General features: G+C 38.7%; 1 protein-coding gene across 1 annotated transcript in view; it reads left to right on the top strand.

Moving 5' to 3' along the window:
- LOC114479621 (solute carrier family 22 member 23-like) overlaps positions 1-27,088 on the top strand; it is a 98,417-nt gene that overhangs the window by 19,060 nt on the left and 52,269 nt on the right. Inside the window, exons 2-3 of the mRNA XM_028473384.1 lie at positions 5,895-5,998; positions 6,072-6,226. Coding sequence (XP_028329185.1) covers positions 5,895-5,998; positions 6,072-6,226 — 259 coding nt within the window. The remainder of the gene's footprint in view (positions 1-5,894; positions 5,999-6,071; positions 6,227-27,088) is intronic.

The following is a 27,088-nucleotide window of genomic DNA, read 5'->3' as shown; positions in this document are numbered from 1 at the left end:
GACAAATGACTATAGTTTTCATATTCATCTCACCCAACTCAACAACAGCAGTAAATAGCAGCGGACATCTTATACATTTGCATAAGCTACTGGCCTTTCACTGACTGTTTTTCCCATTTATTCAGAGTTGCTCCCCTTGTTGTATGTTTAGCTAGGCGCTAATGCTACTTTTATACCTACAGATATGTTTTGATAGCATTTCTTATCTTGTATAGAACCTTATGTCCTCATCTGAAGCAGCAAACCATGATGGCCATCTCCTCCATCTGTCACTGGGGCGCAGCGTTCTCCGCCCGGACCTTCTCTATAACACTGAGGGCTAAGTCCAATGTACCCGGCTCAGCAGACGAGCAGTAGTCGTGGTCAGGACATGGTACATCCATTTCCTCAGAGGGAAAGTCTGGTCGCTCTCTTCGCTCTCAACCCCCGGGACGAGGTGCAGGAAGGGAGTAATTATTCCATTCAAAAAGAATAGGGACAGCTCCTCCGTCGCCCTTGTGCATTTGATCGCTCCTTCATGTCAGGGTTAGGGTTTATCTCTCTGGATATTGATGATTTTTTTGCAGTTCATCCTGTTGTGGGATCGTAAAAAAAACTCAGCAGAACTACATCTAGCTGAAGCTGTACACTTAGGAAAGCAACAGTGGTATCTTGATGTGCTATCTCCTCTTGTTTGGAAGGTAAACTTCTTCCTTTTGGATGTCATTGTGTAGACACACAACCGCACAAACAGGCACAATAAAACAAAACTGTGAATGAGGAGACGTCCTTTCTACATGCTGTAGCTTCTTTGCTTCAATATATGCAATTCTATGGAAAGTAGGGATGTTGCTAACTGACTATTTTCCATTCCGACTACACTGATGTTTCCTTATTGACTAGTCGACTAGTCTATTACACAAGGTTTTTCTAAAATAGTTGAACATAATCCCAAATAATTTACAAGGTCAAGGCATTCTCTTTTTAAAAATATTGCGTGCATTTAATATTTATCTGAGAACACGCGACCCTGAAAAAGGAGAAAACGGGTCAGAAAATGGACGGATGACATCCTCTGTAGAACTACTACTTACAGTATTAGTTTAGAATTCAGGGGTGTCCAATTCCGGTCCTCGAGGGCCACTATCCAGCATGTTTTAGATGCTTCCCTCTTCCAACACACCTGATTGAAATGATCAACTCCTCATCCAGCTCTACAGAAGCCTGATAACGATCCTAATCATTTGAATCAGGTGTGTTGGAAGAGGGAAACATCTAAAACATGCTGGATAGTGGCCCTCGAGGACCGGAATTGGACACCCCTGGTTTAGATGCTAGTGAGGTGTGAGACAGACGAGCAGCTGAACTCTGCTGAACATGAAGGAATCTCCTCAGCGATGAATCAAAGGAAGTAAAACAAACTGAAAACAAACCAATGAGCTCTGGAATCAATTTGTGGCTTTTCCAAGCATTTCTTTGGTTTAACGCTTACAAATATTTGGACGATTGTGTGTTTTTTTTTTTTTTATTGTTTGATTCTTTATTTCGAACATGTTATGTACACAATCATTTCTCTGATCATAACGAAACTTATGTAAATAGAAGATAAAATACAATTCAATTCAATTCAATGTTTGAAATGGATTAGGAAGAAGTTAAGGTTTCTATACTTTGACATAACGTAACACATTCTTTGGTGTTTAACATGATTGGCCTGTCTATACATCACAATCATTCATCCATTAGAAACAGTAAATTACCATCCCTCCTTGCAAACAATAAATAGTCCAACAGGCAGAAGCAAGATTATTGATCAATAATCAATGTGATCAACAGCCACATTAAGCAATGGCAACTATACAAAAGGCAACACAATAAAAAATATCAGAATTACAGTTTAGCTGTCAATAACATTTTCAGGCATCACATTGTAATTCAATAAGGAAATGTAAAATGAGAAGTGTGTGATATCCTCCTGTTACTGAATACAAAGTAAAGCTTTGACTTCTTAACGATACAATGGAATCATTAGCAGTTAGCATCACGATACATTTACAAACATCTCCAATAAAATACACTCCTACCTTTTCACGAGTGCGTATGTACGCACGGGTGGACACACACACACACACACACACACACACATCTCCAGAGATATATCCCCTCTGCCCTGACATTACATAGTTCCCAAACAAAGATGAGATGCTAACGTTAGCTTGCCTAGCTGTGCGGTCTTTGCTAACAGTGATCAGTCACAATCCTTTCGCAGGCCTAGTCGTTACCAATCCTTATAACTGATGTGCGCTACGCGTCTACATCCGGTCGGCCTGCAACTTAAAAATGATTATTTTGAGTGAATTCCGATTTATTGTGGTTTTTATTTTCTGTTTGGTTTTTAGTTGTCAATGTTGTGTATTGTGTTTTTATCCATTAAAAAAGAACAATAAGAATGCACCGGATGATTTCCCTTATTTTGGGGCATCAGCGATTGGCCGATCCTTGCATTTGAAACCGATCTTTTCTACCTTCGTGCTGGTGTTGGTCACAGAACCTCCTCACGGACATTTTGGAGGATTTAGAGACTCCTAAGTGTTGCAAAGCTACAGATATCTCGGAATGTGTAACGCTTCACTTCCGGGTCACGTACTTTGGCAAATCGGTAATGGAGAAAACCAATAAAGGTGTTTGTTTTTCGTTTCTCATTTTCTGTAACGAAGCAAAAGAGCTTGAATTTGAAAAACAAATACCAAATAATGAGTGTTTTTTTTTGTTTTTCATGTTTTTGTTACATAATGAAAAACAAATGATACACGGATTCGAAAGGATTGGGCACTGACACTGATGTCGAGCTGCTGTTTAATAAAGCTCCGCCCAGTATGATTATAGTCTGAAAGTTTTGTGTTGAACAGTTTTCATTAAACTTTGTCACTTTTTAACTGAAAGTTTTCTTTAAGCCGTCATCGTCTCACTGCACAGCAGCTCAACGCAGGCGTGTCTCACACAAACATTTATCATTTCAAAAATATTCTTGTTGTGGGTGTGTTTTCATATGTTGCTTTATATTTATCACACTTAAATGTATATTAAAACACATACTGCTGATACGTTATTACGTTAAACATTAAAAACAACCAAAAAACGACTCGTTTTAGGGCAGTCGACTAGAATGCTGTCGACGAGTAACCGTTTACACGCCAACATTCCTAATGGAACACTATCTGCTTTTGTATCGGTGGCAACAGAAGTGAATCAATGCATTAATTATGATAAGCTAAAGAGCTGCCTGTTGTTGTGACGAGCTGTATTACATGACATAATATACTTTTTCACTGCTTGCGTCAGTCACTCATAACAGTTTTTGTTTCAAATGACTCTACAAAGGATTATAATCAGTATTTGTTTTAAAGGGGAAGTCATAACTGTAGGACTTTATGTACAATCTCAAAGGTAGACATACAGCCCAGTGAGTGCAACAGGTAGGACGAGTCCCAGGTGTGCTGTATGACGCTATAGGTATGTACACGTGTCTGTGTCAACAGAGAGAGGCTGTCATGTGTTTGTGTGTCTGTAAAATATGAGTTTTATTTTGCATTAACTAATTTGCATGCATGCAAATAAGGCTGAGGATTACTACCATGTCCTATTGTTTGAAGCGATAGTACTTCAGAAGATTTCAATATTTCATTGTCAAATGATAACTCTCAGCAAAATCTTTTCAATAAAAACGTAAAAATATGAATAAAATCAGAATCATTATTATTTGTGTAATTTTGAGCAAAATTATTGTCACTTGAACAAACCAGACAAATTCAGTGTTCCAAACTTATTTTATTGTTAATACCTGCTAATATTCTCTGTTAGGGGTGTCCCGATCCGATATTGATATCGGTCTGATATTAGCCTGAAAACAAATATTGGATTCAATTTTCTGGATTTTCTGTTTTTTTCTTAAATTTATTTTATTCAATTGTAGAATACTGTAGATATTATGTTGAAGGTTAAAATGTATGTAACCAATTGGTTCATAATAAATGAGTCAGTTTTTCTCATACCTACTGTTGCTGACTATTGTTCTCTGTTTGAGTAACATCACTTGATCCAGTGTTTTCTAATATTCCACACTACAAAATAAGTAATTATTTTTTATTAAGGAAAAAAATTAAAAATAATAATAATCTATGATTCATGCTGGATCAATTTCTGTAATATCTGCAATACCGGTATCATATCGTAAATGAAAAAGTTGTATCGGGACATCCCTATTTTCCATCTATTCATATCCTGAATGGTGTCAATGAGAAGAACTAAATCTTGCCGTGTTAAATTGTTCCATCGCTTTCTTAGGAATTGTTTGCATTATCAATATAGGACTCTTCTCTCTCACGCAGCTCATATTTAAAGCCAGAAGGTCTTTTTAATAAAGCTAAACTCTCCAGCCTATTTTTCTGCCTGCAGCGATCTGTTGATTGCTTATATTGTGCTTGACCTGCATTTGTCAGAACTTGTTGGTTCTGGTAGGGAAGGGAAAAGGCGATGGGTGTGTAATGCATGCGAATGCAGGAACACTGAGCATTGTTTGCACTGTAGGACTGGCTCTGCTGTGCAGGGAGTTCACCTTTAATGCTTTGACTTCCTCTATACGAGCAAAAGCACCAGTAGTATGATCAACAAATATTTGCCTATCCATTTTCCTCCCGTCTGACTTTGACCGATAGATCACGTTATCTCTGCCTTTTTAGCAATAAATGTAATAACTCTGCTGTTGACACAATGCACCATGTAAAACTGGTTATGCGTTTGTTTACATGTGTGGATTTGCTCATCAACAAGGCAGTATTTATGACAGAACATTATCACCATTTCTAAAATGGTGTTTTAGGATCATTTTGCCTCAGGACAAGGAGTTTATCTGAAAATACAGTAATCATAATACAACAAGGCATACTGTATCTTTAGCTATGCACTACGGCAGTGTTTCTCAAATGGGGGTACGTGATAGCACTACAGAGGGAGGGGGGGAGAGAGGGAGACAAATGACGCTGCAGGTTCACTGAGAAATTATTAGAACTAACTGAGTTATCTGCTGTTTAATATCTGTTGCTAACACTAGCCTCTGCAGCAGTCAGGCACATCGCTAAATATGGCAATATATCGAGGCCGGCAAACTTACCGAGTTAATTTTCATTTACCGTCCAGTTTATTGATTTATCGATTATCGGCCCAGGCCTACGTGAGAAGTCTGCAAATTATAAAAACAATAGAAGTAAATCTATTCAGGAGCCACTAAATCAGTGTTTTGGAATTTTGGGGTTAAGACTCCATGTGGGGTCGCCTTAAATTTCAGAAAAATTTAAATAGATTTGACTTTTTTTCATTTATTATTATTACTTTTTTATTATTACTAAAACAACACACGTTCTTAAACAACTGTATTTCTATATTTTCACTTTGTGAATCTAAACTAAACTAAATTGCTGTTAAAAAAAGAAAAAGCTCTGAGCTCAAACATGATCAAAAACTAATTCTAGAAAAAAATGTCCTTGGTGTCGCCAGAAATTCTTTATCAAAATGGGGGTCACAATCCAAAAAAATTGTGAACCTCTGCACTAAATAGTGTTTCGCTCCGTTTATTTACAAAATGAGATTCTTTAAAATGTGTGTAATGACTCGTTCATTCCATCATTACGCTATAGTTGTTTTTAAATAGTTTTCTTAGCAAAATGTTGTAGTCGGAGAAAGGGGGGACATGAATTCAGAAATGAGAGAAAGGGGGACTTGAGCCAAAAAGAGATTGAGAACCACTGCACTATGGTGATGGAATTGTGTGCTGACAGTTCTAATGGAATCATTTGTTGGTCAATAAAAGAGCCTCATGATTGAAAATGACTTAAACCCATGTTCTCCTGTCTCCACAGTGGAGCCTGGTGTGTGACTCAGCATGGAAAGTCCATATTGCAAAATTCTCCCTCTTGGTTGGATCCATCTTCGGATATCTAGTGTTGGGAATACTTGCAGACTGGTGAGACTTTTATACATCATTTATTTGCACACAATGACACTTTTTGTGGAGTAAATTTTTCCTTGTCTTTTAGGTTCGGTCGTCACCCAGTCTTGATCGTATCTGTGCTGTTCATGCTGGTGTTTGGGATGACTGTGGCATTCTCTGTCAATGTCCCCATGTTCAGCACTTTACGCTTTTTTGAAGGCTTCTGTCTGGCGGGCATCACTCTTTCTCTCTACGTCCTCAGTAAGTAACTCAATAGCTTTTGCTTTAAACCCCTGAAAAGCCTTGTGTTAAACACCTTTTTAGTGCTACGAGTTATTGTTACTGTTGGCAGATTTTCATCCAGAGTAAAACAAGAGCTGATTGTCCTACAAATATTTTGCCAGAATAATTGGAGAAACTCCAACTCTCCGCAAAGCAGTTTTAAAAGACAATCCTGTCTGTTTTCTTGTGTGATTGGGGACTTTTGTCTAAAAAAAAAAACCTTTAGGGGTTAAATTATAATGGATAGCTTTGCCAAATATGTGCACCTTCACTACATTCTGTTTTTTTTTTTTTTTTTTTTAAAGCACCAGAAGTCAAAACAAGACAAAGCTGCCTTTTTTTTTTTAACCATGAGCAGTAAGTAGCTGGCTGATAGTGAGCATAGACAGTTATGCAGAAATCTGAATTATTACTCAATAATGAGCTGTGCATGTGCAGACCCCCCCCCCCAAAAAAAAAAAAAAAAAACACACCATTTACCTTATTCCCTGGCTCCATGATTCCTTGAATGACCTTGGGGTGTCGATAAGGTTTTTGAACCAGAATTGCAGCAGTCAGTTCTGCTAATAAATTATGTTACGACATCTTTACATTTAAAACTAAAATTGCTAACCATGTTATTTTTATCAACTTTTGAATTACTATGCACAGGGTATGCTTAGGTGCAGCAGCCTTGAGCCCCCCCCCCCCCCCTTTTCTCTAAAATGCCTGCATGTTTTTACTTCTAGGGTTAGTTACCGTTTTTTTTGTTTTGTTTTGTATCAGCAGCAAACATACTGTATGTACTGGAACTCAATTTTCCGTTAGTACTGTATATGGAAACTTTTGTCTTATCGCATTCATATTATATAATAGTTGTCTGTGACGTCAAAAGTCTGGAGAAAGTGTTGGCTCAAGTTCACCTTTAGTGGTTCACCCTCGGTGTCCCTTTTTCATTCATTTATTTATTTGATTTAGGACATTACATATTAATCAATGTGTCAGCAAATGTTAGCAAAATGGCTACATTTCATTCATTGTCTGAAGGTAACTTCCTGGAGCCAGTGGGGTGCCCTCAGGGCCTGGGGGGCTCTGCAGGTGGGCTGGGCTGGTTTTGGCGAGGGCCTTCCGGGGAGGGTGTCGTGGGCTGGGCCCCAGCCCCAGTCCCCTGTTGGGTAGTGTCCTGCAGTGCAAGGGTCCATCCTTGGTGTTGCGCGCATCACGTACGGGTATGGCAGGCTGTCTAGGTCTGTGGGGGAACCTGACTTTGACGGTTGCTGAGCTCACCATGCTCAGGGTAGGAGATGGTTTCGGGCTCCATGGGGGGCTCGGCTGGTGTTCCTGGGTAACGGTGGGGTGCTGCTGCCTCTGAACTGGTTCCCCCTGGGTCTGGGGTCTGGCTTGTGCTTGCTCTGTGTTTATTGTATTTGAGATTGTGATGTTTCATATGTGGTTGAACAGATTGGTTGTTACCCTACAGCGCCCACACAACTTTACTACATTCTCTACATATGACCTGAAGTCCAGACTAGAGATGCTCAGTGCTAACCAATAACAGAAACTTAAACCGATTAATACGAAACAATTAATACTCGCGTATTTGGCAGCCACAGATTGTGTAAGTTGTCCTACTTAAGAAGATGAGGCAAGTCTGTAATTTTCATCATAGGTACACTTCAACTGTTTGAGACAGAATGTGAAAAAAATCCATGAAATCACATTATTTGATTTTTAAAGAATTTATTTGTAAATTGTTGTGTAAAATAAGTATTTGGCACCTACAAACAAGCAAGAATTCTGGCTTTCTCAGACCTGTTACTTCTTTAAGAAGCTCTTCTATCTCCACTCGTTACCTGTATTAATGGCACCTTTTTTTTATCTGTATAAAAGACACCTTTCCACACCTTTAAACAGTCAGACTCCAACTTCCACCATGGCCAAGACCAGAGAGTTGTCTCAAGGCTCGGATACACTGTGTGATTTTTTTCAGTTGTTGTACTCAGCTCCAGCTCAAACTGTGCAGAGCCCAAATGTACACAGCTCACGATTCATGTTCTTACACTGTCAGGACCGACACTCTGACATGATCTGACTGCTCACACTGTACGTTCATACGCGACACGTCGGGGTCTTGTTTCTGGAAATGCAACGTACAAATTAGAATAAGAAGAAGTACACTGAAGCGTCGCCATTAAAACAGACGAAGAAGAAAAACCCGGAAGTGCAGAGACGCTCGTAAATCTCAGCAAGAAGAACTTTAAAAAAGAAAAGACGGCGTTGTGATGGACCAGGAGCTGGTTGGACAGACGTGGGCATGACAGTCTGTCAATTTTACAGCGGTCCTACGGTGTTCACGCATGCGCAGTGTGAGCGTTTACGGTAAGCCGGTCCGTGGCACTGCTTCAACTGTGCGATACCGTCACGAGGAGCGACTGGATTTCAAACATGTTTGATTTTTTTACAACCATACGATTGCTGATTGGCAGCTGGTCGTGAGGTGTTCATCGCTTCTCGTGACTCCAAGTATACTACACGATGCGTGACACGTGATTTAGCAGAGACTCGCACGATCCCACAAAATAGAAGCACAAGTCGAAAATTGGCTCAAAATAAGTCAAAAATTGCAGTGTATGCCTTAAGGACACCAGGGACAAAATTGTAGACCTGCACAAGACTGGGATGAGCCAATCTACAATAGGCAAGCAGCTTGGTGAGAAGAGATCAACTGTTAGAGCTATTATAGAAAATGGAAGAAATACACTATCACTGACAATCTCCCTCGACCTGGGGCTCCATTAAAGATCTCACCTCATGGGGTACAAATGATCTTGAGAAAGGTGAGGAATCAGCCCAGAACTACGTGGAGGGAACTGGTCAATGACCTGAAGAGAGCTGGGAACACAGTAACAAAGGTTACCATTAGTAGCACACTACGTCATCATGGATTAAAATCCTGCAGCGCATTAAAGATCCAACTGCTTAATCCAGCACAGGTCCAGGCCCGTCTAAAGTTTGCCAGTGAACACAGTAGAACTTTTTGATATATATAAAAGGCACTCGCCGTGTTTAGGGGGTGGTAGAATGCTGACAACTTGATAGCCCCCAAAAGATGAGTCAGATTAGAGTAAACCCATATAACCTACCAGGAGAATAAGACTTTTTTTTATTAATTTACATTGTAAAGATCATTTAAACTACTTAAATAAACTCTCTTTCAGAGTACACAGGAGAATCGCTGAAAGTTTACTAAAGTTTGAATGCCTACAATCATTATTTTTTTGCTGAATTCAGGATTTGCCAACTTCCACACATGAATTATCACTGATAGAAGCCCGTGAAAGTACTAAGCTAGTATAACAAAAACCGCGTTATAAAATTTAACTGTATTTATTTAGAATACAAAAGAGACAAAAATCATCACTACCTTAAAGGACAGAAGCGTTATTAATTTATAAATTAAATACACCAGGGCTCTTCACTAACTTTTCCAGTTTTGGCACTGGTGCGACTAACTTTCTCAGTTGGTCGCACCAGCACAGAATTTGGTCGCACCCTTTTTTCCTTTTTTTTTTTTGAGCGGGAGTATGGCAAGGGGTATGGAGAGTGTACAGCAGTATAGTCAACTACTAATAGTTGACTTAATGCGGCCAGATTAAATTTTCACTCGCACACTGAAAAAATGGTTGCATATGCGACCAATTTGGTCACAGTTTCAAGCCCTGTACCCACGTCTTACTGATCTTAACCAGCGCTAAAAAGTAGTAAAACAATGAAATTGACCAAGAAGCAATTTGTACTGTCCACTGTGGCTGCATTATGGGGAGTCACGTGATCTAAGACATCTGAGAAAGGTCTACTCACTCGCACATACAGTATGTTTAAAAAAAGATGGACTGACATTTTTCTTTACTTATTGAGCTGTTCTTACCAAAGATCTCTACTTGTTAAGTAGTCAAAATGAACCATTTATTGGTTATGAATCAGTACCTTTGCATGTGCTGATAATAAACAGTTGATGATCCCTGAGTTTCCGTGACATGTAAAGAATGTATTCATGAATGAAGAATGGGTGCAGAAATGATTTATCTGTGTGGAACGTCTGCGCCTTCACCTTCCAAGGAGTGTATATTGTGTTTCTGTTTCACTGACGATACGAGTGAATCTGGAGAGACATTTGCAAGAATACAGCAGCAGATTGAAAACAAGGTATTTAGTCCCTGTTTGGTCAAACTGGTTTGTTTGCAACTTGACTCCATTTCTGGGAAGTCAGAGCAGTTCAAGTTTCAAGGCTCTCTCAGTGGTTTCTGAAGTATAGTTTAAAATGGTTTGAAATGTTTTAGTAATCTGAACCTTGTTTGATATATTGGAAAGAAGAAAGAAGGAACAACGTGAACTACACTAACATGAATAGGAGTTTTCGGTCATTTATAACATCATAAAATGATAAATAATAATTGTTGAGGCTATACTTATGTCTGGAATGTAGTTTTAGAGTTTTCCGTGTTATTTTCCTGAATGTGTTTATTGTCTCATGGGTTTATTTGAGGTGCTTTATCAACACAGTTTGGTTGGATACTCTAAAATTAAAGAAATGACTAAATGCCCTATAGTGATTAGATGCAAAATTAAATCTAAACTAATATCTCACAGTTTTGATTAATGCAACCATATGGTAATATGCCTGAAAAAATGCATTCAGCATACTCAATGATAGTCTATGTCTATGCTACAGCTTTTTAACACAATGTTAAACTGCTTCACTGTCATTGTCAAATCATTAATAACAATGATGTTATCAATAATTGCCATTTTCATCTATTGTATCGTGGTGCCCTAAAACAGCGGTTCTCAAACTTTTTTTGGCTCCTTCTCTGATTTTTTAATCATGTACCCCCGTATGTCTGACCACCACATTTTGCTCAGAATTCCGTAAAAAAACAACTATAGAGCATATTGATGGAATGAATGAGTGATAACACACATTTTAAAGAGTCTCATTTTGTAAATAAGTAGAATGAAACAGTGCCTCCTGAATAGATTTATTTCTCTAGTTTCTATTATTTCCTATCATCTCCCTGCTGATGTGGGACCAACACTAACCCTTGTATTTTCAGTTTACGTTCTAATCAAGATCAATTACATCATAATTTTGTGTGTTTTTTGTGTCATTTTGTGTATTTAGTTGTTAATTGTCTGTTCTTTTTATGATTCAGTATATTTTTGTGTTTTTGTTGTCGTTTTCGTGTTGGTATTATTATCCCACGCCACAAAGTGTGAAGGGGGATGTAGGTTTGAGCTCCGTCTGTCCGTCCGAGTTAAAGGGGACAGCGTTTCTCAGATAGGATAACCAAATTTGGTGTGTGGCTTCTGGGTATCAACACCTTGATGGAGTTCGAAAATGAGAAGTGCGCAAATATTTTTTCCAGAGTCATTGCCCTTGTGCTGTTTTTTTACTCTATTCGAGGTATCTTCAAAGGTTCACAGCTTTTCTTGGAAACCGTTTGAGATAGGTAGTAGGTTTATATTCTGATGTGTTAATATTTTCTTATGTATACATTTGAGTTCTTAGATTTAGGACATTTAGGAAAAGGTTGTGAGTTATAATAACCAATTTGGCGGGTGATGTTGATGACTGTCTTCTTATTGTCATTACAACGAAAGGTAAGGTGCAGACCATTCATTGCAAGAGACGGAAAAAAAAAAATATATATATATATATATATATAGCAACAATGAATCCAGAGATGATTCAGCACACTTGGGAATATTCATTGCGCTCAGTCTAACCTGTGAGGGTTTGAATAATGACCTCTTTAAAAGCGCTGTCCTCTTTTACACAAGGCGACTACAGGGACTTTTTGATAGCAGACCTAATTGGCGTCAGAGTTTAAGAACATAGTGGCCCTGGTGATGGATCTTTGAAAGCCTCTTTGGCCGTGGTAATTGACTGAAGCACAGGGAGGATGGTGGAAAAGTGCAGGGAAGCGAAGAATGGAGAATGATGAAGGAAGAGGCCTTCAGTGTCCTTGTCATCCTAATTTACTCCACACTGTATACCTTGAAAAGCATTGCTGCACACCAATAAAGGCCGGTCTGTTAGGTCTGTGCCTGGACAAAGGAGCAAAGGGCAGGACAGGAGGACGCTAACGGACAGGGGACACTTTGTAGAATGGTGCCGTGTCCAGTTTAGATGAATTTGATGCTTGCATTCATTGATTTTACAGCAGAGCGCTGCTCATGGGTCAGTTAAGGTCATTGTGGGTCTGGTGTTTGGAAAAGATGGGGTGAGCTTGTATAACTTTGTCTTTTGGGGTGAGTTAGTTTATCAGCTGCACAAACAATACAAAGTATTTCAGATTTTATGTTGTTTTTATAGTCTTTACCCAAGGTGGGGTACGTACGGGTACCCCCAGGGGTACACAAATTATTGTCATGGGGGTACGTGAATAAAAAAAATAGAAACTAGAATATAAATAGACCAGCAGTCAGGAGCCTCCATGCATTGCTACAGATTACACATCTCCTCAAAACGACGAGAGTGCTTTGTACTTGTATGAAAGTAGTTTTTCAGACAAAACATCAACTTACAGAGTATTGGCATTTTTATTAAATATTATTGTTGTTTTTTTTTTTAAGAATTTAATATTTTCATAATCACTTGGAGATCACTATTTGGGCTATATAAATAAAGTAAAACTCAGCAACAAATTTCACTGTAGGGCTAAATTGTTGGACATTACATTATGTTTTTTAAGTGCGCAGGAGGTACATGGCTTCAGGTTTACGCAGGCATACACTGTGCGATTTTTGGCCCATTTTGAGCCGATTTTCGACTCGTGCGACTATTTTGTGGGATCGTGCGAGTCTCTGCTAGATCGTGTGTCATGCATCGTGTAGTATACATGGGTCACGAGAAGCGATTAACACCTCACGACCAGCTCCCGATCAGCAATTGTAGGTCATAAGGATTTCAAACATGTTTGAAATCCAGTCGCTCCTCATGAGGGTATCGCACAGTTGAAGCAGTGGCACGGACCGGCTTACAGTAAATGCTCACACTGCGCTTTCGCGAACACCGACGGACTGTCGTGCCCATGTCTGTCCAGCCAGCTCCTGGTCCATCACATCATCATCTTTTCTTTTTTAAAGCTTTTTGCTGAGATTTGCGAGTGTCTCTCTCTAATGGCGATGCTTCAGAGTTCTTCTTCTTCTTCTTCTTCTAATTTGTACGTTGCATTTCCGGAAACAAGACCCCGACGTGTCATGTATGAACGTACAGTGTGAGCAGTCAGATCGTGTCAGAGTGTCGGTCCGTACAGTGTGAGAACATGCATCGTGAGCTGCGCACATTCTGCGTCCGAGTCACACAGTTTGAGCTGGAGCTGAGTGCAACGATTGAAAAAATTGCACCGTGTATCCCAGTCTTTAAAGGTTTGAAGGGGTATGGGACTGAAATGTTTAGGAACCTCTGGTCTATATGTTTTTCAGCTATTTGTTTTTTGCTATAATAGTAGTGTTACCAGATTGGGTGGTTGTGAGCTCATTTTAACAGGAAAAAGTGGGTGAATAGCTGAAATATTAATAAAATAAACCCCTTTGGGTTTGCAGTAAGCATTTTTTCTTAAAAAACACACTGGGTGCAAAGTAAAGTAAAGCTTATAATACACATTAGTACATACATCACAGCATTTAAATGTCTAACATGGATTGTACAGTTAGTGTTTCCAGTTTGGCTTCACTGCCATGAACGCAGTGTAGGATATTAGTCAGGTGAGACATTCTGTACATCTGTGTCAATGTCCCAAGTTACATTTCTTATATGCTGTACTGACAGGAGGCCGTTATCGATTATGAGTTGTCCCCTGAATTGATCATGGATACGTTTCCCACTGTGGAGCTTTACTGACCCTCGCTTTAAGCATTGGAATCAAGCACATGTGAAACTAAATGATGTTCTCAAAGAAAAACTGCAACAATGTTGTTATTCTTAACAAATGTTTAGAATAAAGGGACAGCAAGTTGAGACATAACATATCCATTATCTATAATGCCACTATGATTTTACTCTCAGATTACTCAACAACTTTATATGCTAATGAAACACTCAAAATAATCAACTCTACAGCATATATCTCAAGGCAAATGTATTTGTAGAGTACATTTCATTACACAAGGCAGTTCAACGTGCTTTACATGATTAAAAAATGCAATAGAAAACATTTAATAGTTTAAAAATAGGGATGCACCGAAATGAGAATTTGTGGCCGAAGCCGAATAAAATATAAATGAATACTGAATGCGGTTAAGTTTTTCCACTATTATTTTAATAGTGCATAGATAGCCTAGAATACATTTTTAGACATGTTTGAGTAAATGTTTATTGAATAATCTGACATTTTTTAAATATTCCAGTAGCCTTTGCTTTTCAAAAAAAAAGCACAACAAAGTTTTTCATTTATATTAGCCCTTCAAATAAAACAAAACATGCATTCCAAAAAAAGCTAAAGGGCATTAAAGTGGATAAACCCACGACAAATGCATTATTGTCTTTTTGGCACAAGTCTGCTTAGCCACAGTACATACAGTAGGCTAATAATGTAAACCTAAGGCCCTATAAAATCATTTTTATTTTTTTCTTTTCAAATTTCGTGTTTTTCACTCATTAGATTTTAACTCATGTGAGGAAACAAATAATTAAACATTAAACAATAATTAATTAAACAAAAATGCTTGTCAAAAATAAAGTAAGATACAATTAAAAGGTAGATATACAGTAAGTTGTAATGACATTGATTATTCTGACCTCTCCTTTTTAATTATTTATATGTCGTATAAAGATGTATGAGAACAGCATTAGTGTCACCTGATTTCCTCACAGGGATCAATGATTTACTGAATCTGATCAGGTTTATTGAAGTTTTGATCAACTTGGTTTAAATGAACCTAATTTAAATGATCCTATCTTCTGTAGCTCTGATGAGATGTTGTTAGAATGTAACATTCTAATAACGTTGCTCTAACTGACTTTTATTTTGTAAACCGGTTCAGTTCACACTGAAATGGTTGTACTTGAGGTAGCTTCTTAGTAAACCAGGCACAACAGTTCCAACACTGAGCAGGTGAAGATGATTAAAGCTGATCACGTTCTCACGGAGCGTCGCTGTGCTACACGAGAAACGGACGGAGCTTTACGGGCACAGCAAAGTTAAACGGGCACTAAGAAATTTGCATCGGACACTGCGTCATTGCGTCACATGCTACTATTCGACTCACTCCACCAAAGGTTGAATGTTGCATTTTTTTGCAATATTCGGCCTAATATATTTGGTTAAAGAATATATTCGGTGCATCCCTATTTAAAAATAAGTAAGAACATTAAAATCAGCAGTAAAAACATAAAATCAGCAGTAAAAACATAAAATCAGCAGTAAAAACATGAAATCAACAATAATATGATTAAAAATCTCCCTCTCAGTCATGCGCAGTAGAGAAAAAGTGCCTTTAACTCAGATTTTAAAAGCTTCACGTGATGCTGACCAGCTCTGGCGCCACTTCTTTGCAGCATAGCAACTAAAAGTAGCATCACCATGTTTTCTGTGCACTCTGGGCTCCACTATCTGACCTGTGTCCATAGATTTGAAAGACCTGCTGGGTTCATACCTGACTAACATGTCACTGATGGATTCTGGACCAAATCAAACCAGCAGCAGAACTTTAAAGTACATTCTGAGACTGACTGGGAGCCAGTGTAAAGACTTTAAAACTAGACCTCTTTGATCTCAGACCCCCAGCTAGTTTCAGAGCAGAAGGAACCTCTTGATGTAAGACGTTTTCAGACAATATTTCACGTCCAGTTGCTTCAACTAAGTTACCAGAATCAGAATTATAAGCACCTCCATGTATCAGTTTACTCATTCCCGTGTCATTTACCTGGGGGCCGCTGGGGGCACAGTCTGGGTGAGGCTGGGCCGCATCTATAGGGTTGGGTATCAGTTGGGTTTTTTCCAATATTTGGAAAATAAACACATTTATTGTTATAAATGAGCCCCCTGGGGGACTCATTTATAATCTGTATTAGAAGTGTATGTGCACTTAAAATATAAAAAATGTGCCGCACCAAAACATTTTTTGATCCAAATTGTGCTGAGCTCACCTGTACACACTTTTCCATTTCTACATCACAGCCCACGCTGAAGGTGATTTCACTTCATATCCTGCCTGCAACACACCCACATCCTACAATAAATGGTCAATGCAAAGTGGCTCATGAAAGCATCTTTTTATCAGAACGAGCTGCTGACTCATGGGTTTTTTTTTTGCTCAGTCATGGCAGGAAAATCAAGATAAAGGAAGAGGTGTTTGTTAGTGTGCAGGCCACAAAACATCTAATATTTATTTGGTGGTCACAGTAATGACATCACTATTAAATGAAAAGCAAGTTATTTACTTCTGTCGTCTCTGCAGTAATCAGTGTGAGTGCCATGAGGAGAAAGTGTCTGATCTGAAGGTCTCAGAGTTCCGTCAGTGTGTGTCTGCTACTAGTGGAGGACGGGGAATACATGAGCCCACACCTCATGTCATTTTAACAGTAGAAACTTCTCATGTCAGTGAGGTGTGACTCCCCAACAAAGTGCGTACGAGCGCAAGCATTAATGTAAAGCACGTGAGTTATGAAGCCAATGCACTGCATCAGGATGAATGAATCCTGTGTTGACGTCACCATGCACCACGTTTGTCTGATTGTAGATTGATTGTAGCGCGTTTTATGGGTCACTTCACGTACATGAATTCCGCACCTCAATCATACCTGTCAAGTTTTGGATTTAAAAATAAGGGACATTTTCAGGCGCGCGCTAGTAGACGTCCACCACCCCAACCAAGCTCCAGTATTTCTTATATTTTAAGACAAGTATACAGGAAATCTAAAATACACACTTGTCAACCACTTACTAAATAATATTATGTGATTAGAATCTGGTAGGCCTACCTTTGTTGACATTGAAATGCTGTGAACATTCCTTCTAGGGCTGGGTGATATAGACCAAAACTCATACCTAATGTGTTTTCCCAAATGGTGATATATAATATAAATCTAGATCATTATTTTCAAATAAAGTCTGACCAGAAAGACAATTCTGGGTTAAATTTGTTGATGCAAAATGCCACACAGGCATATATACTGTATATATAAAGTTGATACATCTTGAATCTCGATATATTGCCCAGCTCTAATTCCTGCATTATAAAACAGCCTAAATTAAAACATAAATGAGTATATGAAGCACATTTGTTTATTTCATATACTGTACTTACAGTTTATATACAAGTCAACATGTTGCATATTTACTGTTGATTTCATTGCTTGTCTTTAAGTTAAAAATTAACATTTTATTTTCATTACATATTTTCTGATAATGTTTCATGCTCACTCATGTGGTTCTCTGGTATTCACTAATGATTTATTATAGACACATTTGTTACAGACTTTACATTCTTGAACACTTTTTTAAAACAGTATATATTTGTGGAGCTTGTGATTGGCTGATTTTTCATGGTGACTTACGTCGTTCCTTCCACTGTGGTAGACGTTAAAATCTCAGTTATTAATCTAACAGAATGTGTAACTGTGTCCCATCCTGATGGTCTTTAGGAAGATAAACTCTTTGTCTCATTTCACAACATATTTACACCAGTAAATGTTGTTTTTTTTCACCGGAACATCTTCATTCATCATCTCTTTTCTGAGTTGTTTCCGAGTTTGTTGCCGCTGTCAGCACTAATCTCGCGAGAACTGTCACTCAGGCCATTTCAGGAGGCAGTTCTCACGAGATTAGTGACAGCATTCAGTTTACTAAGGCTTCTTTTAATTATTATTACATTAAATTACTTGATATTTATGGAAAAATACTAATACGGGACGATGGCTGGAAAGAGGGGTAAAATACGGGAGTTTTCCAGCCAAATCGGGATACTTGAGAGGTATGGTTTAATACCTGGGCCATCATTTCACTTTCAGTTTGTTTGTTTTAGTCTAACATAAAACATTCAAACATAAATCCCAATTTCACAATGTATAACAAGACTGAAACAGGCAGAAGCAAAAATGCTTATGTGCCAAGATCATTTATAACATCGAAGTTACCTTTTCCAATAATGCACATAAAAGAAATGCAAGCATTCAACAAGTATATTTAGAGTGGCCTTTTTTCAAATAATGCAAAAGATAAATATATATATGTCAGTCGCTACCTATGGAGATACCTGAGAAACAATTCAGACTATGGGACAAAACAATTTCAAGGTATATATGGAATGGTCACAGACCAAGAATAAAATTAAAAACGCTACAGATAGGGAAAGCTAAGGGAGGAATGTCGCTGCCAAACCTCAAAGAATATTTTCATGCAGCACAAATTAGACCTGTAATTTGTTGGTGTGATGAAAATTATGTAGCAAAATGGAAAAATTTAGAGAAATTTGTACAAGGAAGAGAAATCGGGGGCCTTATTGGAGACTGGGAAGAAGCACTAAGTATGATTAAACATGTGGACACTATCACCCAATTTACTTTAAAAATGTGGTTTAAGTTAGTTAAAAAATATAGATTGGAGAAAGAGCTGAGATTAATCCAATGGATAGCCTATGATAGGCGTTTCATCCCCAGTTCTCATGACCAGACATTTAAGCAATGGATTTCAAGTGGAATAACAGCCATGTGTACGCTAATTAAAAATGGGAATTTTATGAGTTTTCAGGAGATTAAAGAAAAATATAATTTAAACAATCAGGATCACCACAGGTATCTACAAATAAGGGACTACTTTGACAAAGAAATAAAGCATAATATAAATTTGGATAATAATGGAATAATCAGAACCATAATTGGAATATACAATACAAAGAAATATAGAATAATATCTACATTGTATCAAAATCTATTGGAGACAAGAGGGAATACAACTTCATATGTTAAACGTAAATGGGAGGGAGAGCTGGGGGTGAATATCTCTGAAGATGAATGGCTAGACATTTGGAGAACACAACAGTCAAGCACATCATCACGTGCATGGAGGCTATTTTGTTGGAAGAATATAATTAGATTTTTTATCACACCTAAAATCCAACACAAATACCTGTCAGTACCACAACCATGTTGGAGAAAGTGCGGGGCAACAAATGTAGACCATTCTCATGTCTTTTGGCTTTGCCCTAAAATTGTAAAATTTTGGGAGGATGTTCATTTGTTTATTGTCAGAATTCTGAACTATGACATACCCAACTCATGTTTATTACTGTACTTTGACAGAATGACAGGAAATGTGTTAAAAGAGGACAGATATTTGTTTAAAATTTTGTTAGCAGCTTGTAAAAAAGCAATTACGAGAAAATGGTACAAACCAGACCCACCAACACAAGATGACTGGCTCAAAATGGTGAAAGAGATTCACGTCATGGAGCTTTTGACCCATAAGTTAAGAACCCAAGAAGAAAAATGTCTGGAAAAATGGGAGAAATGGACTGTACACACATCACACTGACACTAACATCAGATCAAACTGTAGAGACACGGCAATGCAACATGTTCTTTTTCTGTTTTTGTTTGCTTTTGCTTTTTTTGTGTTTTTCACTTTTGTATGTAAAAAAAGAAATAAAAAATAAAGTATAAAAAAAAATATATATATATATATATACAGTGGGGCAAAAAAGTATTTAGTCAGCCACCAATTGTGCAAGTTCTCCCTCTTAAAATGATGACAGAGGTCTGTAATTTTCATCATAGGTACACTTCAACTGTGCGAGACAGAATGTGAAAAAAAAATCCAGGAATTCACATTGTAGGAATTTTAAAGAATTTATTTGTAAATTATGGTGGAAAATAAGTATTTGGTCAATAACAAAAATTCAACTCAATACTTTGTAATATAACCTTTGTTGGCAATAACAGAGGTCAAACGATTACTATAGGTCTTTACCAGGTTTGCACACACAGTAGCTGGTATTTTGGCCCATTCCTCCATGCAGATCTTCTCGAGAGCAGTGATGTTTTGGGGCTGTCGCCGAGCAACACGGACTTTCAACTCCCTCCACAGATTTTCTATGGGGTTGAGGTCTGGAGACTGGCTAGGCCACTCCAGGACTTTCAAATGCTTATACTCCTTCGTTGCCCGGGCGGTGTGTTTGGGATCATTGTCATGCTGAAAGACCCAGCCACGTTTCATCTTCAAAGCTCTCACTAATGGAAGGAGGTTTTGGCTCAAAATCTCACGATACATGGCCCCATTCATTCTTTCCTTAACACGGATCAGTCGTCCTGTCCCCTTAGCAGAAAAACAGCCCCAAAGCATGATGTTTCCACCCCCATGCTTCACAGTAGGTATGGTGTTCTTGGGATGCAACTCAGTATTCTTCTTCCTCCAAACATGACGAGTTGAGTTTATACCAAAAAGTTCTATTTTGGTTTCATCTGACCACATGACATTCTCCCAATCCTCTGCTGTATCATCCATGTGCTCTCTGGCAAACTTCAGATGGGCCTGGACATGCACTGGCTTAAGCAGGGGGACACGTCTGGCACTGCAGGATTTGATTCCCTGTCGGCGTAGTGTGTTACTGATGGTAACCTTTGTTACTTTGGTCCCAGCTCTCTGCAGGTCATTCACCAGGTCCCCCCGTGTGGTTCTGGGATTTTTGCTCACCGTTCTCATGATCATTTTGACCCCACGGGATGAGATCTTGTGTGGAGCCCCAGATCGAGGGAGATTATCAGTGGTCTTGTATGTCTTCCATTTTCTGATAATTGCTCCCACAGTTGATTTTTTCACACCAAGCTGCTTGCCTATTGTAGATTCACTCTTCCCAGTCTGGTGCAGGTCTACAATTCTTTTCCTGGTGTCCTTCGACAGCTCTTTGGTCTTGGCCATAGTGGAGTTTGGAGTCTGACTGTTTGAGGTTGTGGACAGGTGTCTTTTATACAGATAACGAGTTCAAACAGGTGCCATTAATACAGGTAACGAGTGGAGGACAGAAGAGCTTCTTAAAGAAGAAGTTACAGGTCTGTGAGAGCCAGAGATCTTTCTTGTTTGAAGTGACCAAATACTTATTTTCCACCATAATTTACAAATAAATTCTTTAAAATTCCTACAATGTGAATTCCTTAATTTTTTTTTCACATTCTGTCTCTCACAGTTGAAGTGTACCTATGATGAAAATTACAGACCTCTGTCATCATTTTAAGTGGGAGAACTTGCACAATTGGTGGCTGACTAAATACTTTTTTGCCCCACTGTATATATATATATATATATGTCAGATGTTTCATCAAATGTGACGTGTTACTCCTCCATGCATTCAAATGTCTCCATTCTTGAGGGTGAAATGAAGCCATGAAGAAGAAGGAAGGAAAGGGTGTGATTCATTTCACAATACACTTCAAACAGCTGTCAGACAGGGAAAAGTTTGATTGAGAGTGTGTGTGTCTGTCCGTTCAGCTCCAGCTGGTGCATCAAAGGGACCTTCCACTAGAAGTATGCCAATGCATCGATTAATAGAATAATCGCGATTCGACACATGACGATTCGATAACGATTCATACATTCATTTTCAAAATTGATTGTTTTCCATAATAACTGAATGACAGGAACACAACTGCTGCTCGTGGAATGAAAGTGAAAGTTGAGCTTGCCGCCCGCACACTTAAAGCTGATATCTGGAGTTTCTGAGAAACGTCTCGATGTCCCGCCCTAAACAGCCTCATTTCCTCCCACTGCCTCTGCAATCTACCAGAAGCCACGCCTCTACTTCCCTGCACGCGCATCGCGCAACATAACAAGGCCGGATTGGGTCACATCGATATAGGTCTATGGGTCAGGTAAGAGCCAAAATCATATTTACCAGTTTGTTGTTGTGACGCACAGCCTCGTTTCCATGCACAGTTCCACATTCACTTTGATGGACAGTCTCAAAAACAGGAAGTCAAAGCCTATTGGCTGGGCGCAGTCGGGGATCATTTCTATTTGTATAGGTGTCTATAGGACGAAGGAGGGACTTATAGACATTAATATATACAGTATGAATGACCACCGGCAGTAGACCATAGTAAAAGACTAGTTAGGTATTTGTTTGCATTTCAAAAGAATCATACATAAACATAGATTTCTTAGAAACTCCAGATATCAGCTTTAAAGGAACGGCGCATGTGAAGGTGGCGATGGTGGCAGCTAACTCTTTAGCTACAGTTACTGAGCTGAGATTCACTCATCTGTATTAAAAAATAGCGTTCCTGGCACTGGTGTCTTTGGGGAGAGATGCTTCTTCGTTGGGCGCATTTCCCTCATGGCGGTGCACCACGACCGGCTCCGGGTCGACCTGGAAGGGTCCGGCGGCAAAGGTGGCTCTCGGGCTCCGAGCTTTACCGCGTCGACCTGCTCCTAACTCCTGTTATGAGAGCTAATGTTGTCGACTTATGTTTCTAAAGCTGTTTAACTAATATTTTAGTTATTTTTACATTGTTTTATCTATTTTTTTTGTAATGGGATTATTGTTGGATTTGGTGATTTGACATAATTAAAAACAATGGTGATTCATCTGTTTGGTTACTTTAATAAATGGATACCAACACATACCTTGTTTAAAATTATGAAATAGTCTCAAAGTGAGGAAAAAAAAAGATGATGCATCAAAAATTGTGATAATTGTTGATTTATTGAATTGTATCGTTATCTTATCGATTCATCAGGTTCCTTAGATGGAACACCCCTACCTTTCGCACATAATGCCATTCACATAAAGCACGCGGGCCGCACTAACATTAAACTTTTTTTTTATCAAGGACGGGGCCACAAAATATCAACTTACAAGCCCCGAGTTTGAGTCCCATGGTTTACATATTCTATTTCATTGGCTTTCCCTAAGTAAAAGCCAATACAGGTTGTGAAACTTCACAGAATTGTACCTAACATGTTTAATGCGGTTAATTTAGTTAATTTCATAGTTAGACATTGCACAAATGTGCTGAAACAAGCACACGCTGAGACCACGCAAGATTTGACATATTTGCTACACTTACTAGAGCTAGACTTTAGAACACCCGTTTTACGTCCAAAAATGTCATGGAAAAGTGTGGCACTGTCCCACAAAATGTCATTGAGCTTCAAGTCTGTTTCATAGGTATTTCTATTTCAGACAATGACGTCTGTGTGAGATTTTACATTTCTGTCTCTCTGACCACTAGTTTACAATGTTAATGAGTGATATCTTCCCAAAGCATGCATGTGAGGGCATTTTCAGTGTCAAATTGCAATTTTCGCTTGAATAATATCTAACAATAAGCACAATATTGCTATTTCTATTTCACATTTCTCGTTCGTTTTCTCCGATCTCGGATAATCGGCGCCTCTATATGACCTTGATAACTGGGAACATTCACAGTCAAACAGGGAAAATCAAATGTAAAGGGAAAAATGTATCAACATAAGACTTAGTGGAAGTAAACAGTTGGCCTGGGTGGCCATGAACAGTGCTGCTTTTATTGTGGATGACGGTTTCACTGTTCAGTCTGTTACAGTGTCAGGCAGTGTATATGTGTTTCATTCTGCAGCAGAAACTGTTATTTTTCCAAGGATTTCCATTTGATCCGGATCGTTGCTCGTTTAGTTGCATCATATTGTAGCGTTTCATCCCAGTCTGTTTTGTTGTGCTGGAGCTTGCTGCTGCACCATAAACAGATTCATGCTCATAGGTTTTGTGTTGATCCTCGTTTCTAATCATGTGTGGGCTTGTCACATGATATTTGACCCACAGCGTTCTGTAGTGACAAAACTACCAGAGCTGCTTCCCAAGAGTTAGAGTGCAGTCATTTGAAAAGGCTTTCTGTTCACAGAATTAATGATATGCTAATGTTTATTACGGTTTGATTCCCTGTCAGTCACATGACATGTTGCCAGCGTTGCACGTCACACGTCTTTTGTGGTCAGCTTTGTTTGAGGAGAAAAGCTGGAACCAAATCCCAGCTTCAAGTGAGTTTGCACTGGATTCACCAACTAATCTCCTGTTTTGGCTCAAGTACTCCTTTTCTCATATTTCTGAATCCAAGTACTGTACCCCCTTTTTGCTTTGAAAACTATATAAAAACAACTATAGAGCATAATGATGGAATGAGTGATAACACATTTAAAAGAATCTCATTTTGTAAATAAGTGGAAAGAAACAGTATTTAGTGCAGTGGTTCACAACCTTATTTGGATCGTGACCCCATTTTAATATCAAGAAATTCTGGCGATTCCAGATACATTATTTTTTTCTAGAATTAGTTTTTGATCATGTTTGAGCTCAGATAATTTTTTTTAATTGGCATTTTAGTTGAAATAGATTTATATTTGACAAAGTGAAAGTATTCAATACAGTTGTTTAAGACTTGATTAAAAAAATAAATGAATAAAATATTTCAAAACTTTTCAGAGATTTCAGGCGAACCCAGAGGTTGAAAAACACTGATTTAGTGAATATATTAATTTCTATAGTTTTTATAATTTCTGGTCATCTCATGCCTTTTTTTGTTAATTTTCCTCTCTCTCTCTCTCTCTCTCTCTCTCTCTCTCTTAAGTACCCCCTGTAGTGCCATCGTGTACCTGTAGGGGTACATATACTGAAAATATTAACAGTATTGTTCAGCTGCTAAAAATCCCTTTCAAATTAAAACACAAGATCTATTTATTGTTTATAAAATGTGTTAGTGATCATGTTGCTCAAGGAAACTAGTGGCTACCGACTAAAAACTGCTCTGCAACTCACCTTTGGATCCATTTATAATCATTAAAACAATACATTTGTTTATTATGTTCTTCAGTTTTAAGTGTCTCAGGGCAAGGCAGTATTTGGCAGAATTATTGTGTTGGAATTGAGCTAGTGTTGCCCAGCCCGGTTGATGTGCAGTGATGCATATACCACTTCTACACAGATGAAAATAAATGAAAAAAGAAGATTGCCATCATGTTGGTTTTCTGGCAAGATGAGCACCAGTAAGTGGCATAGAAAGAATCAAATGGAACATAACGAGTAAGAGGCATGTGAAAATAGCACAGGGTGAAGGAGAAAGTGAGATTTTTCAGAGATGTCTAGAAAGGTGAGGCAATTACACCTCTGCCGCCAGTAAGCGTCAAGTGTTTCTGTACATCAAAGTCAAAGCAAGCTAATGCATCTCTATAGGCCAATGATCTATATGTTGGCTCCTGGCAATAGAAGAGCAAAGCTGCTGAAAGTCATCTGATGCTGTGCAGCTATTTATACCACAGTGCTCCATCAGTGGAGGCTCCGCTTTCCAGCATCGCAGCACAAGGCTCCCCGGGCCTATAGCTCAGCATTAGAGCACTGCTCACTAATGCATTTTTACAGTAAAAAAAACACACTGCACCAACACACAGCAGCTAGCTGAGTCAATGTAGCACATGTTTGTGTGTGAGTTTTAAGATCAGCTAAAAAAATGCTGGTTGTGCTTGGGCTAGTCAGTGTACAGACTGTACGCACGCACACATACACACACACGCACACACACACAGACGCACACACCGACTGACTCAGTACTTGGTCATTATACACCTTGACCTTCTTAATGTAAGTCCTTAAGGGTACCTGTAGTGAAAATGTACAGTATGTAATAAAAAAAGTTTAATGTATTACCAATGAACAAAATATATGCACCTTTTTATTAAAAAAAACACATTAAAAGGACTTTTTAGAATGATTTTATACCTTCGGGCTTCAACTATGGAGAAGTTGCCATTTTGGACAGGATGTGATGCTCATTTGTTGATTCCTGTTAGCTGTTGCTAGGTAACAGTGTTCCGTTGGTCTATAGTTTCTTAACAATGGTGGAGTGTAAAGCCAATGGTTTTGCATCTTTAAGCCAAATAATGACACGAAGTCAGAGTTAAACAGACGTTGGCTCTATAATATCTGTACGGGATACACTTAAAACGTTTCCGTTTGGACAAAATTTGGTGGTATGCGAGGACCGCTTCAAGCTGAGCTGCTCTGAGAGGGACCTGCGGGCTAAGCTAATGACCTATGGTAATGGGCTAAGCTAATGGGCTAAGCTAATGGGCTAAGCTAATGGGCTAAGCTAATGGGCTAAGTTAATGGGCTAAGCTAATGGCCTATGTTAATGGGCTAAGCTAATGGGCTAAGTTAATAGACTAAGCTAATGGCCTATGTTAATGGGCTAAGCTAATGGGCACCAAGCTAAAGTTATATCTGAAATCAGATGCGGTCGCGACAGAATTTCTTTACAGAAAATCTCAAAGCATCTTGTAAACGTACCTGTTCAGAGCACTACTACATTTCTGCTTACATGGGCGGGTGCCATGGCACTAACCACGCCCCCACCAGATTGTTCCCTCTTACTTCCTTGTAGCTAAATGTTGAGCTTTTACCTTTTCTTTAAGGCGCCTCAGGTGCTGATCCTCGGCGCATCCTCCCTCCCGTCAATGAACAGATACCCTTTCACGCAGCTTTCATCACAGTTCATCACCATAATGTTACATTTCTAACACAGCCTCGTTTCTGCTGGTAACAACAGCTGTGTCCGTTAGCCTAATTCTGATGCTGAGTCAGCACAGAAGCATACAAGAAGCAGGTAGTTGGTGAGATAAGATAAGATAAGATAATCCTTCATTGATCCCACAATGGAGAAATTTACTTGTTACATTTGGCATTCAGTAAGATCACTCAGGGTGTGCAGAATAGACAAGAAATGTGCAGACAGTTACTGTAAATAGTAAAAAGAGGTATCTTATGTGGTGATGGTTAACATACAACCTGGATGGTGCACTTTTATCATACACACTGCTGCTTAGCGCTGAGAGCTAA

This window comes from Gouania willdenowi, chromosome 17 (assembly GCF_900634775.1).
Source record: "Gouania willdenowi chromosome 17, fGouWil2.1, whole genome shotgun sequence".
Classification (NCBI taxonomy): Eukaryota; Metazoa; Chordata; class Actinopteri; order Blenniiformes; family Gobiesocidae; genus Gouania; species Gouania willdenowi.
This window is presented reverse-complemented; position numbering and strand designations above follow the sequence as displayed.